The sequence below is a fragment of the Choloepus didactylus genome, chromosome 2 (genome assembly GCF_015220235.1).
Source record: "Choloepus didactylus isolate mChoDid1 chromosome 2, mChoDid1.pri, whole genome shotgun sequence".
In the NCBI taxonomy this organism is placed as follows: Eukaryota; Metazoa; Chordata; class Mammalia; order Pilosa; family Megalonychidae; genus Choloepus; species Choloepus didactylus.
In genome coordinates, this window is record NC_051308.1 from 62,475,273 (window position 1) to 62,487,970 (window position 12,698).

Sequence of the window (12,698 nt, forward strand, 5' to 3'; positions counted from 1 at the left end):
TTTACCCCAATTTGTTTTATTCTCCCACTTTTCTACTGAAGTGTTCCTTTGAACATTACCATGACTTCTTCAGGGGACTAATCTGTTCTTATCATATTCAATTTGATAACTTTAAATTTTTCTTCTAATTTGTTTCTTTACTTTTCCGTTTTGAGTTCACCTACCTCCTTACCTGTCCTCACCTTTCCTGATTTCTGCTGTTTTTGCATCTAGGTACAACTCAGCTGCACTTTCAACATAATAATGCTCGTTTAGCTCAATAAAAATAAACTGAGTGGCTACCACGAAGGAGGAATTATGTTCAGGTTTGAACACTACAGTGAACGACAGAGAAGTACTTGTCCTCCTGGAGCTCATGGTCTAGCATGGAGATTGAAAGTAAACAGTCACACAAGTAATCACTTAGCTATAGTTGGGCAAGCACTAAAGGAAACATAAAAGGATGTAGTTTGGGAGTGGATGGCTCCTGCAAAAGTGCATTTAAAATCTGGCCTGACTCTCTAAGCCAATTCTGCAGGTAGAATCACTGCCCTCTCCCCTACGTGGGACCTCACTCCCAGGGCTGTAAATCTTCCTAGCAACATGGGACATGACTCCCAGGGATGAGCCTGACCCAGCATCGTGGAATTGAGAAATCCTTCTTGACCAAAAGGGGGAAAAGAAATGAAACAAAGTAAAGTTTCAGTGGCTGAGAGATTTCAAATGGTGTTGAGAGGTCATTCTGGAGGTTATCGTTATGCGTTATACAGATATCCGTTTATTGGAATAGCTAGAAGGAAATACCTGAAACTGTCGAACTGCAACCCAGTAGCCTTGACTCTTGAAGACGATTGTATAAGTATGTAGCTTACATGGTGTGACTATGTGATTATGAAAACCTTGTGGCTCACACTCTCTTTATCCAGTGTATGCACAGATGAGTAGAAAAATGGGGATAAAAATTAAATGACTAATGGGGGGATGGGAAGTTTTGGGTGTTCTTTTTTACTTTAATTTTTATTCTAATTTTTTTTGGAGTAGTGAAAATGTTCAAAAATTGACTGTGGTGATGATGCACAACTGTATGATGGTTCTGTGAACTGATTGTACACTTGGATGATTGCATGGTATATGAATATATCTCAATAAAGTTCAATTAAAAAAATCAGGGCTGAAAGATGAAGATTTTTTTCTAGTAAAAAGGGAAGAGTCATTTAAGCTTTACTGGCCCTACAGTGACCAAGAGCCTGGTGCCTTTGAGAAACTAGTCTAGTGGGGCTGGAATGAAGAGAGCAAGGCAAAAGCACATCAAGGCGTAGCCAGAAAAGATGCACATGTATTCTCATCTACACTTCTGTAATAGCTACGTTTGTCCAACACTCATTTGATACCAGGTATCACACTCTGTAAATCTTCATAAAATGTACTGTAATTCAATTCTCGTAGAATTAGGAATTTCTATTCCTATTTTACTTCTAAAAAGGAATGAAAAAAAAAACACTTTTTTTATGCATTATAACCAACAAAAATATTTTACTCGAAAACCAGTGGTTATGACACCTAACTTTAAAGTTTCTGCTTACTTTATTTTTATCTTCTAAGGTTTAAAATTAGATTCAGGGAGCCAACCAAACAATGAAATGGATTTGTAAAACCATACAGAAAACTCCCGAAACAAACCTATTAAGAAAAAAAACCAAAACAAAAAAACTATAAATTTTCACATCTTTCCGTGAAAGGTAATTTTAGTTTATTTTAATTCATCACTAATGTACTAGAAATTCACTTATAATTGAAAATAGTGTAACAATTTCATGGAAATCTTTTGATAAGGATTTCACTGGAGTCATTCTTGCCAATAATGTCATTATTTTAACTTAAAAAAAGTAAATGCACCAATTTGGTGGTAACAATAGCTGCAACAGTTAATATATGTAAGCAGATATGTCTGCTATTGATTTTTCTAATTAACAAAAGCACTTTTTAAATAAAATGCATATTTAGTCCCAAATGCTTTCTTGAGGCTAAAATTTACCATTATTATACAAACACACACAGCCACTCAGACCAATGGTTCTTTAATACAAATCATGGATTATAAAATTAGCCATTCTCAACCACGGTCTATTTGGAACATGATCCTGATGTGTAAGGAATATCCACTTGCTCTACTGTCAGCCGGCCAGGGTTTACCTCACTAAGATCTTTTAACCTCAGTGTTCCCAGGCATGGTAGCAATCTTCACTTATGTAAAAAGTACATATAAGACATATAGAGATACTCTTCATTCATCATTCCTGAACCTCAGCATATGAAACAAAGTAACATTGTTCGACAGCACATCACAGTGACAGATAAGAACTGAATCTATTGCCTAAATTTTAGATTCTAAAGGTTGAAAGTAGGAATATGAATCTTACTTTCTTTTTCTACCTTTTAGAAAACTTTTCTAATTCAAGACAGAAAATGATGTACAGAAAAGAACATGAATATGTGAAGATGTGCCTTGGTTTCATGCATATTTCTCAAAACTACACCTTCTCAGGGTCTATAAGAGCTCTGTTATCACCCTTGAGACTCTCTATTTATGGCAAAATTGTGGAAATTAACAAGAACTGTTTCTATAGGTTAAATGTCAAGTGAAATAAAGATAGATTTTAGGAAAAAGTCCCAGATAACCCAAAATTTTACTGTACTCATTTTTATTTTTATATTTTATTTATATTAGGATATTGTACAATTTTCAAGGCTAATAACAGAATCTTTTAAGTATGTGTATTTAAAGCATAACAAAATAAAAGTATTTCACAAAAGAATTCCATATTACAGTACTATTGAAATATGAGGCATAGGATAATTATGCATTTGTGGGTTATTAACATAATACATTCATTTTAAAGAATAAACATTTAATGTGAATAACATTTTGGTTAAAATAAATATCATGGTAAATGTTAACAGCAACACCTGAAATATATGGATACAAGAAAGGTGTTTTGTAATAGATACTATGAAGAACGGTAAAGCATTCATGAAATGGCTGTAATATATTACTAATTTACAATCATTGCACACTGTTGAGCACTTTATTTATATAGGGATACTCTTCTCCACCATTCCTGAATCTCAGCATACAAAACAAAGTTACCCCACATTTTTCTCTGGGTAATGGGTATCAATGTCTAAATAAGATTCAGAATCAGATGTACCTTTCATTTTACTGTTCCTAAAATCAATTCAAATATTTAACTTAATCAATACAAAGTTTACTTACAAACAAATATAAAGAGAACATTTTATAAATGATTATAAAAATTAGAACTTATCTTCATAATTCTTTGAAATGATCCCATTCAAAATTATAATTTGGTTTTTACACAGTGGTTTCTTCATAAAAAATATGAACACTTAGGCTACAAAAATGATATGCTATCCAAAACAAAAAGTTTCCACCTGTAGAAAATGATCAGGGATTTCCCTGATCATTAAATTCTTCCCAGTGATTTCTTTCTAGTGGAGAGATTCACTAAGAAGAAAAGCTTAAATCTTTGCTTAAAAGTCACTGTGAAGGATTAAGCTAATGAACTTTAGATCCATATATTTTTTAAGATTGCAAGAAAAAGGAGAGTATCTGTTCCACATACAGAACATTTCATCTCAATCAATTTTATTACATTTAAATGATGAGGACATTAATAGCCAGCAAAAAAATTTCCACTCATACTTCTGGAGCTAAATCTATGGAAGTCCATGGAAAAACAATGCATTCAGTCACCATATAAAGGATCAACCAGGTTTCCTTTGTCTAACCCAAGATAAAATTTCTGAAATTCCTTCAGAAATCATACATAACTGATTAACTTTCAGAAAAAAAAAAAAAGATGAGTTGACACTGTTTGCCCTGTATACATTTTTAAAGCTACACTCAAACTACTCAAATGATTCCAAGAAAGACACACATATATGAAAAATCAAATCCAGCAGTTATATCAGCTAAGAGTAGGTGTTCTCTGAACAGGGCATTCTCATGTTGGCAGGACAATGGTTCCCAAGGTTTTATGGTGGCATGGCGTCCTTTAACAGTGACCACCTCACAGCCTTCCGGCTTCACAATTCTGTGAGGAACTGGTTATCGCAAACATGAAGGCATTCAGGGAAAACACATCTCCACAACTGCATTTACTAAACTGAGTCCACTTCTTTGAACTAAATGAAGCATTACCATCTTTGTCATCTTCATGCGTGAATACAATACTTCACTTAAAAGCTTCTCAACAGAAATGTTAATCTCATAAAAATTCTGGCTCTAGTAATGGCCAGTTTTCATTTCTTCAAACATATTCTAAAATTACATCATCAAATGAACTGAAACTGATCAACATTCACAGGTACAGTACAACACACATCCTTTCTTCCTCTCTAACAGGACAGAATACACTCACACAAGGTGGCCCAAATTTAAAAAATTTTTTAAAAAGTTTTCAATTCAGGAAAATTACTGGTATTCCAAATATTTTTGAAAGGGTATTATGTTCTCAGAAAATCTGAAACATTAATGGATAAAATGCACATACAATATAAATAAGAAAGCAACTTGAAGAAAATAAAAAATAATTCTGAAGGGGACCAATCAGTACTTCAATAAAACCTATGAATAAAAACATATGCTTACACTATAGTGGACAATTATGAGTGAGAATGCATTTAGATTTATAAAGAAATCAAAATATAGTACTGCAAAATTATTCAAAACAATATTTTTCAAATGTACAAACAATAATAAAAACACAAAAAAGCCTCGGGCAATGCGGAACTTTAAAAATTACTATCACACCAGTCAAACAAATCCTTAACCACTTTTTAAATGGATTTATTTATACCATTTTAATGCAAAGAGAATATTAGAGATATTAAAACAAAACAAAATAAAAACTCTTCAGTGTCTGACTCATATTTTGCCCCCAAACCTTTTCACATTTAACAGCTGCATTTTGAAGGTGTAAGCTAAGAATTTTAAATGTTTCTCAAATAGTTTGTCTACATTCATCTAAAGAATTGAATTTGAAAACGACAATGCTAAGAACTAAAACACATACTTCAAACTTTTAAAAATAAAATAATCACAGAAGTTCACAATTGAATTCATCTCAAATGTCATAAATGACAAAAAGCAAATGAGCCACATGTTCAGATACTCTTCCTCAGGTTGCAAGACAATGCCGATGTGTATACACCAAGCCACATTCAATATTTGGCACTGAGAGTCTATCTGAACACAATTTTATCTGAATGTCTAAATAACTGTAAAATCCTTTAGTCATTAAAAACCATCGTTTCATTTATTCTCCTAACATGCAATTTGATTCTTCCGAAGTCATGTGGGGTTTGCAAGAAGGTGACTTTAATTGGTACAAAATGAAGCTTATAAGAAAACTGGTTAAGGATTCAAAGCACATTAGCTCTGAAATATTAATCTTAACACCCAGACAAAAATGGGAGGTATGATTTGCACAGAAATACTTTAAATTATTTTGGTTATGTTCTTCATGATCTTCCACGTTTAGCTGCTCGCAGTGCATGCGTGCATCCTCTTTGCTACGTCATAAACATAGGTAATGTCTGGTCGCTTCTCTGGATCGGGGTTGATGCACATATTAACTAACTGTCGTAGCTGCAAAAAAAGAGGAAAACAATACAACATGCTGAAGAAAAACATTTCATTTAGTTATTTACAAAGAAGAAATTCTGAATAGTTATACAGTTACTAGGAATGTACATTTTCTGGCTAAGCATTCATTTGAAAAGAAATATGTAAGACTGCGCTCAATGATTTTTCAATTAGTTAAAAGTATAAATGGAAAGCATAAATGTCAAGGATCAAGTATTTTCCATAATCAGAGGCTTTGAATGGACTTTGATATTTTTCAGAGTAGTTACATCAAAAGCTTTTTAACCTATTATAGGGCTCCACATTGACTGCAAAGATAAATACATTTGTTTGACCTAAAACTTAACTACAGCAGCTTTGATTGCGTGTTTAAATTTTCCTAATTATTTTATTATCTATCTAAATTTATATAGGGCCATTAGGGTAGATAGCTTCCATATACATTTATTGTGAACCATTTCATATAAATATATATGAAAAGTTTTATGTTAGAGAAAAAGTACTCCTCTCTAAACTAAGAATAATTTACAAGATAGGTGAGTTAAAAATATTATTCAAATCCTCAACTGTGTGAAGCAGTATTAATGTCCTCACTTCATAGATGAGAGAGCTGAGGTTTACTTCCATCACTGAAAAAAAGCACATTTCAAGAAATTAAAAAAATACCCTCCCATCTGGTTCTAGAACCACTGAGTGGAATAATAATAGAATTGCATTCTCATTTCTAACTGCCATCAGTTTATGGAACTGTGTGTCTTCACAATACTGTATATTATCTTTCATAGACAATAAGCCAAACCAAGAGGATGAGCTGGATTCTTTTGCCAAGTAAGTCTGTCATCAGGAATAATTTAGACATTTTGAACACTTACATTAACTCTTTCTGGTTAGTATGGTAGCTTTTAGCAAATTATCAGGTCACCAAGAAAACAGTTTTCAACTGCAGTAAACAGAAGTGGTGATAAAATTTGTGGGCTGAACCTGGTAACAGTGCTGTGGGGAAGTCTAATGCCAGCGAGAAATGTCATTCTGAAGGAAGACGTGTGTAAAAGAGGCTTGCCAGATGAGGGCTCAGGGTTGGGTAAAGATGCAGTACAGTGCAGTGCAAACCAGTCTTGCTGAAGGCCCTTCGCAGTCTTGGGCCCTTAGGTAAGTCACTCTCTCTGGAGCTTTATTTCTTTATCTACTAATTAAGTAGATGACCCTTAAATTACATGATTCTAGCAGAGTGATGTTTAATCATTCATTTTCCCCATATTTGGAAATAATAATGCTGGATGAAATGTTACACCCACTGAGGGGGCCTGAAGATTTCAATTCATATTCCTTGCAAAAGAGCAGAAAATAGGTTTAAAAATCCTTAAGGGATATAGTGATATACAACACATTTTTTTATGGTGACTAAGAGGAGTTAATCAGAAAGAGGTTGGCATTTTACCAATTAAAATGAAAACAAATACATCCAATTATACACAATAGAGAAAACAGTAGGAAAAGCGTTTGGTGATGCTTATGTTTTAAAAGATAATATGCTCTGTCAGATATTTTGTTTAGAGACAAAATTATAAAGGAAGCAGAAAGAGTGAAAGGAATAGATACTTGTAGAACAAAAACTCAGTATATTTTAACCAAATTACAGGTAGAGGGAATAGCAATTTTCTGACTGAATAAAACTGCCATATCCTTCAATCTGGTCCAGAAACCTTAATTTTACCTAATAGAGGTAAAAGAGGTAAATTTACCTAAATAGAGGTAAAAGACTATGTATGGCAGTTGCCCAGAGGAGGAAATACCACTTTTCTCTTTTTTCCTATAATCTTTTTACCTCTGAGCTGTTCCACCCCATTCCCCAAGAACACCTAGCTGCCAGTCTTCCTTTCCACTCCATGTACTGCAACCATCATTTCGGGTACTTTGACATCCATTTGAATGATCCACCCAATACTGTAGAGCCAAAGCTTCTTGATGACCTGGCCTCAATCTTCACCCTCATTCTTCTTTATTCTCTGCCTCCCAAGGGCAGAGCCTGTTCCTTATCACGCCCTGTGCCACATAGGAAATGTAAGTAGGTCTCTCACATCTTTCCTCTAGTATGTTCTTTGATTAGATTGCAATCAATTCCAATTCCTTTCCTCCTAGTCAATCATTGGCTTTTGAGTTTCTGTCATTCATTTCCAACCTAGACCTCACAGGGCAATTCTTTAACCACTTATTTGCCAGGTCCATTAATAAACGATTCCTTGTCTTTTCACTATACTTGCCTTCAAAACATTTTTTTCTTTACTCCCATACCCGGCATGTTAAGGATTGCTAGAGAAAATCTCAGACAACATGTTACCAGATTCATGGTTTCCAATTGCAAATGGTCCTTAAAAGCTGTTCTGTAACCCAAACGTTACACCTGACGAGTTCTGCTTCCCACAGTGACTAGTGGCAACCTTCACCACTCTCTGGGCTCTGTCGTCCCCACTCCCTCTCACTGGCCCTCCCACTTAACAACTACTAGGCTTGAGCTTCCTCAATATCCTGCCCTGACAGTTTCAAACTCTTCTAGATCTGAGCTGTCTCATCTCCGTTCTTCTAACATCAGAATACTTTTTTCTTCTACTCTTAATTCCATCACTAGAATCTCTTCAGAATCTGAACCTTTTATACATCAGTATCTGGACCATAGTCAGCTCTCCATGAATATTTAACGAGTGAATGATGAGTGTGTTATTCCTCTTCTGTGTTTTCAGTCTCTCATTTGCTGATTACTTTACTACAATCTGTTAATACAGTTTAGTCTTGCCCATACTAAAAAACAAACAAAAATGCATGGAACCCCCTCTTAACTATTGCCCCACCTAATTTATTTGTTCCATAGCTAAATTCCCTGGGGGTGAAAAAGCAACATTTAGTATATCAAGTTCCTCAATATATTATCTTAAGCCCACTACAATTACATTTTCCATCACCCCATTCCCTTCTCAATAGTCCCTCAGTGAAATAGCTTTGGCAAAGGTGAACTGTACATCCCACTTGCTAAATACAATTTTCTGTTCTCTATTGGTGGCACCCTTCTCGGAAGTCTCTCCTTATCTTCCATGTCACCATTCCCTTTTGGTACTCCTCCAATATCTCTGACTTTACTTTCTAGTTCCCTTTGTAAGTTTATCTTCCTCTGACAACCCCTCAAATGTTAGTGTGTCCCAAAGTTCTTTCTTTTCCTTTGTTCTTTCCCCTTATTATTACTCTGCATTCTTATCCTATGCAGTCTTATTCACTCCCATGACTTCAACAGACACCAACTTGCCGAGGGACACAAATATGTATTTTCGGCTCAGATCTCTTTGCAGGCTCCGTCCACACATCTCCAACTGCCTTTTGAGCGTATATATCTGGAAGTCCCACAAGTACATCAGATTAAACATCTTCACAACTGAGATTTCATTTTTTCTTCCCAAACCAGGTTTTCCTACCTTGGAGAATGCTTCCTATCTCTTAAGCCAGAAATCTGAGATTCCCCCACACCCCATACTATTTTTTGATCTCTTACTGGATAGGATCACACTTACCTCATCACCCTTCCCCTCCACTTGCCTAACAATGGTCAACCAAGTCCTACTGTCTCCAGACTGCTGATAAATCTTGCATTTGTTCTTGCCAATCTTCACTGTTACACTCTGGGAAAAGTATTCCATCTGTTCACTTGGCCTCCAGTTTCTTTCCAGTCTCCCTAGCACTGCCTAAATACCAAGGCGACTACACTTCGACTAAGCATTGCAATGCCCCACGCTCCCCGCCATTAAAGTTAAGAATCATAACATGGTGTGTTATGAGCCTCTAAAATCTTGTTCCTGCTTACCTTTCCAGCCTTATAACGCAGAAACCCCTTCTCCTCAACCTCACTCTACAGTCTAACCATAATGAATACTTTCAGTTCTGTGATCACCAAGCTGCTCTGTGCTTTCACAATTTATTTATACTATTCCTCTGCTTATAATGCCTCCTTCCATCCCTTATTCTCTTGCTTATATGACTGTTATCTACTCATCTGACTGCATATCTCTTCTCTAAATCCTTTCCTAAACACGCTATTGCCCTGTGGAACTTACTGTTTCCACTAGGCATCTACTGTACCCTTCACTTACTTTTATTAAAGTCCTTATAATACTTTGTTGTACTTCATTTAATGTCTGTGTTCAGTTATTAAAGTGCAAGATCTGGAGGGTGGCTAGCAACGTAGAAAGTAAGTGCTCACTGGCTTGTTGAACGAATGAAAGAATGAATGGGTAACTTTGGGCAGAGGGAAAAGGGGATGGTTGTGTGGAGGTGGCATTTGAACTGAGGTCTGAAGCATGAACAGGATGGTACATTATTCACAGATCCTTATATAAGATACTTCTTTCAGAACTTAGTAGGAGGAAGAACTTTGTCACCCCTGAGGAACTGGTATGTTTCCTCCTTAAAAAAAGAAACAATTTTTTTACTATGTTTCTCTCCGTGCCATGACAGAAAGGGCACAAGGTGCATGAACCAAATGAGAAACTCAACCACAGCAATTCTTTTGGCAATTACACTCTCTGCTCTCCTTGGTTCTTCCATTTCTATTTCAAGAACCTCTAAGTCTTGTATTTTGTTATAAGTCATCGCATATGATTTTTGAAAAAAGGTAGACTGTAAATCACATGAAGGGAGATTTAACGTAGGCCTGTGTTCTTAATTTGGAGTATTTTTGCTTGATATACATCTATTGGTTGTTCTAAAGTTACATCTAAATAGGTCTGTCTTTCTAGTGGAGAAAAAAAATTAATGGCAAAAGTCTTAGGCAAAGAAAGGGAATAAAATCCAACAAATATTTGACTCTTGTGTTGGGATCAGTCATGGACTAAGTGTTATGACTTTAACTTTAATAATTTGGTTAAAAAATGCAAATTCATTTGTATCCATGTAGGATAGGAAGGAATAGTCTCTTGTCATACCAGATGACAATTTAAGGTCTATGTATAAGGTCACATTTCTTCCTTTCCTCTTTTAATGTATAACAAAAGAAGATCACTTTTAGATGGTACAGTTATTTACGTCTCTGTCATAATGAATAGGAGGTACAATAACCACCAACATATTACAAACCAGGAATAGCATTAAGAGACACTGGAAAGGGATTAAAATTCATTAAATAAAGGGAGAGAAAAACTCTTGTCTTTCCCAGATAATCTCCAACTTTTAACTTTTACAGTATTAAATTATTACACATAACAGGTGATTCACTTTGTTATCCAGGGAGCATTTTCTGCAGCTGGAGGACATATCTAAAGGCCATGTTATTTAGACTTAGATGTTCCATGTAAGCATTCATTAGTTTTTTCTAAGACTCTAATGGACAACTAGAAATACAGTCCTCTGAATAATTTCTGGTCACAAGACATATCTTCATGTTCTATGAGATAACTCTGGGGCTTCAACTAAACACTAGTTCCAGTATGAGAACAGACAGAAAATTATTTCCTGGTAGCTAATATTTACAGAATACTTACTATGAATCAGGCACCATTCTATGCACTTTCATATGATTTAACTTATTCAATCTTTCTAACAAGTCTATAGGTTGGGCCCTAATATTACCTATGTTTTACAGAGGACTAACTTTCTCAAGGCCACCAAAGCAGTAAGAGGTAGAGCTGAGATTTGAACTGAAGCAGCCTAGCTCCAGAGGTCAGAGGCCAAGCTTCTAACTACTATGACAAGCCCAAGGTATCCTAACATGGTCTGCAGGTCACCCATGGCTATCTCTGCAGAAAGGTGAGGTGACCTTCCAGATAGGCCAGGACAGTTTGTTAGGCTATTTGATTCTCAAAATAATTTTACCTCTAACATGGGTTCACCTGATTTCTAAAATTAATGGATCTGCCCTCTATTTCATGGGTCAAGTCTAATCAAGAAACAAACCAAAAACTTTTCTCTAGGGCTCAGCAAAACTTGAGATGAAATACAGGCCTACTATTTCCATGAGAAAAACACACTTAAGTGATGATACACAAATCTTCAGATTAGTGTTAGCATTAGTATTAAGACTACAGTGACAATTTCAATGTTATTTCTAACCTGACTCATTCATTAAAGCAACAGTAACTCCATCCAAATAAAATGTATTTGAATTTTAACATGGAACAATTCTTTACACCAGATTACAAACTTACACAGTGACTTGACAAATCACAAAAAAAAATGCCTCTAAGCTTTTTTTTCTCAGAAAATCAGACATTAAATAATCAAAATGAAATAATTATTTTAGAGATCTTCCTGAAAGGTATTCTCATATTTAAAAAAAAAATTTCCTGTAGGCCTCTGGAAAAAAAGTAAGTTCCTTTAAAAATCTTTACATGCTTTACAAGATTTCATGATGCTTCTCAGTACTATGTTCAAGGAAAATATATGTTCATATCATAATGTTAAGAATTTCATATCTTTTCATATGAATATATATACACACACCCCTATATGTTGGCCTCAATTTAAAAAAAAAAATTTGTGTTTGAATTGAGGGGATTAACTTTCTATTTATTACTTCAAATTATGGAAACAATTCCAAAATCAATGGATACTGCAACACTAATAAAAATAAACAGAAGTAAAAAATTATTTCATGGTTTATGTCCTTTCTAAAACTTTATGTAGATTGCATTATTTCACACATATTTGTAAAATATGTGTGTGCTTTGTTGCTTTTTAAAAACAACTGTTTTAAATAATGTGAAAATGAAGGCAAAATAAAGGTCTGAATACGCAAAAGCCTGCATGAAATCAGAGAAGGAAAAAAACTGTTTAATTCAGACATTTAAGAGAAATTTATAAAGCAACACAGAAATATTTACAGGAGAAAAAGCGTACAGAGTAAAGATGAAATCGATTCTCTATAAGATGTTTCTAAAAGATTATAAAATCATATACCATATGGAAATTAGTGAATGCTTGTTTTCAATAAAAGGGAGAAAATACTAATAATTTTAATTAACTTATTAATTTTTCTGGTATCACGTATTTGCTTTGATATTTCTTCAGAAAGCAA

The 12,698-nt window shown here is 34.7% G+C and overlaps 1 protein-coding gene across 1 annotated transcript in view; it reads right to left on the bottom strand.

Annotated features, from left to right (window-relative positions):
* Nucleotides 1-4,833: 4,833 nt before the first annotated feature.
* The window catches only part of NEK7 (NIMA related kinase 7), a 141,660-nt gene continuing 133,795 nt past the window's right edge, over nt 4,834-12,698 (bottom strand). The window contains exon 10 of the mRNA XM_037825096.1: nt 4,834-5,650. Within this exon, the coding sequence (XP_037681024.1) occupies nt 5,540-5,650 (111 nt within the window). The 3' untranslated portion in view covers nt 4,834-5,539. The remainder of the gene's footprint in view (nt 5,651-12,698) is intronic.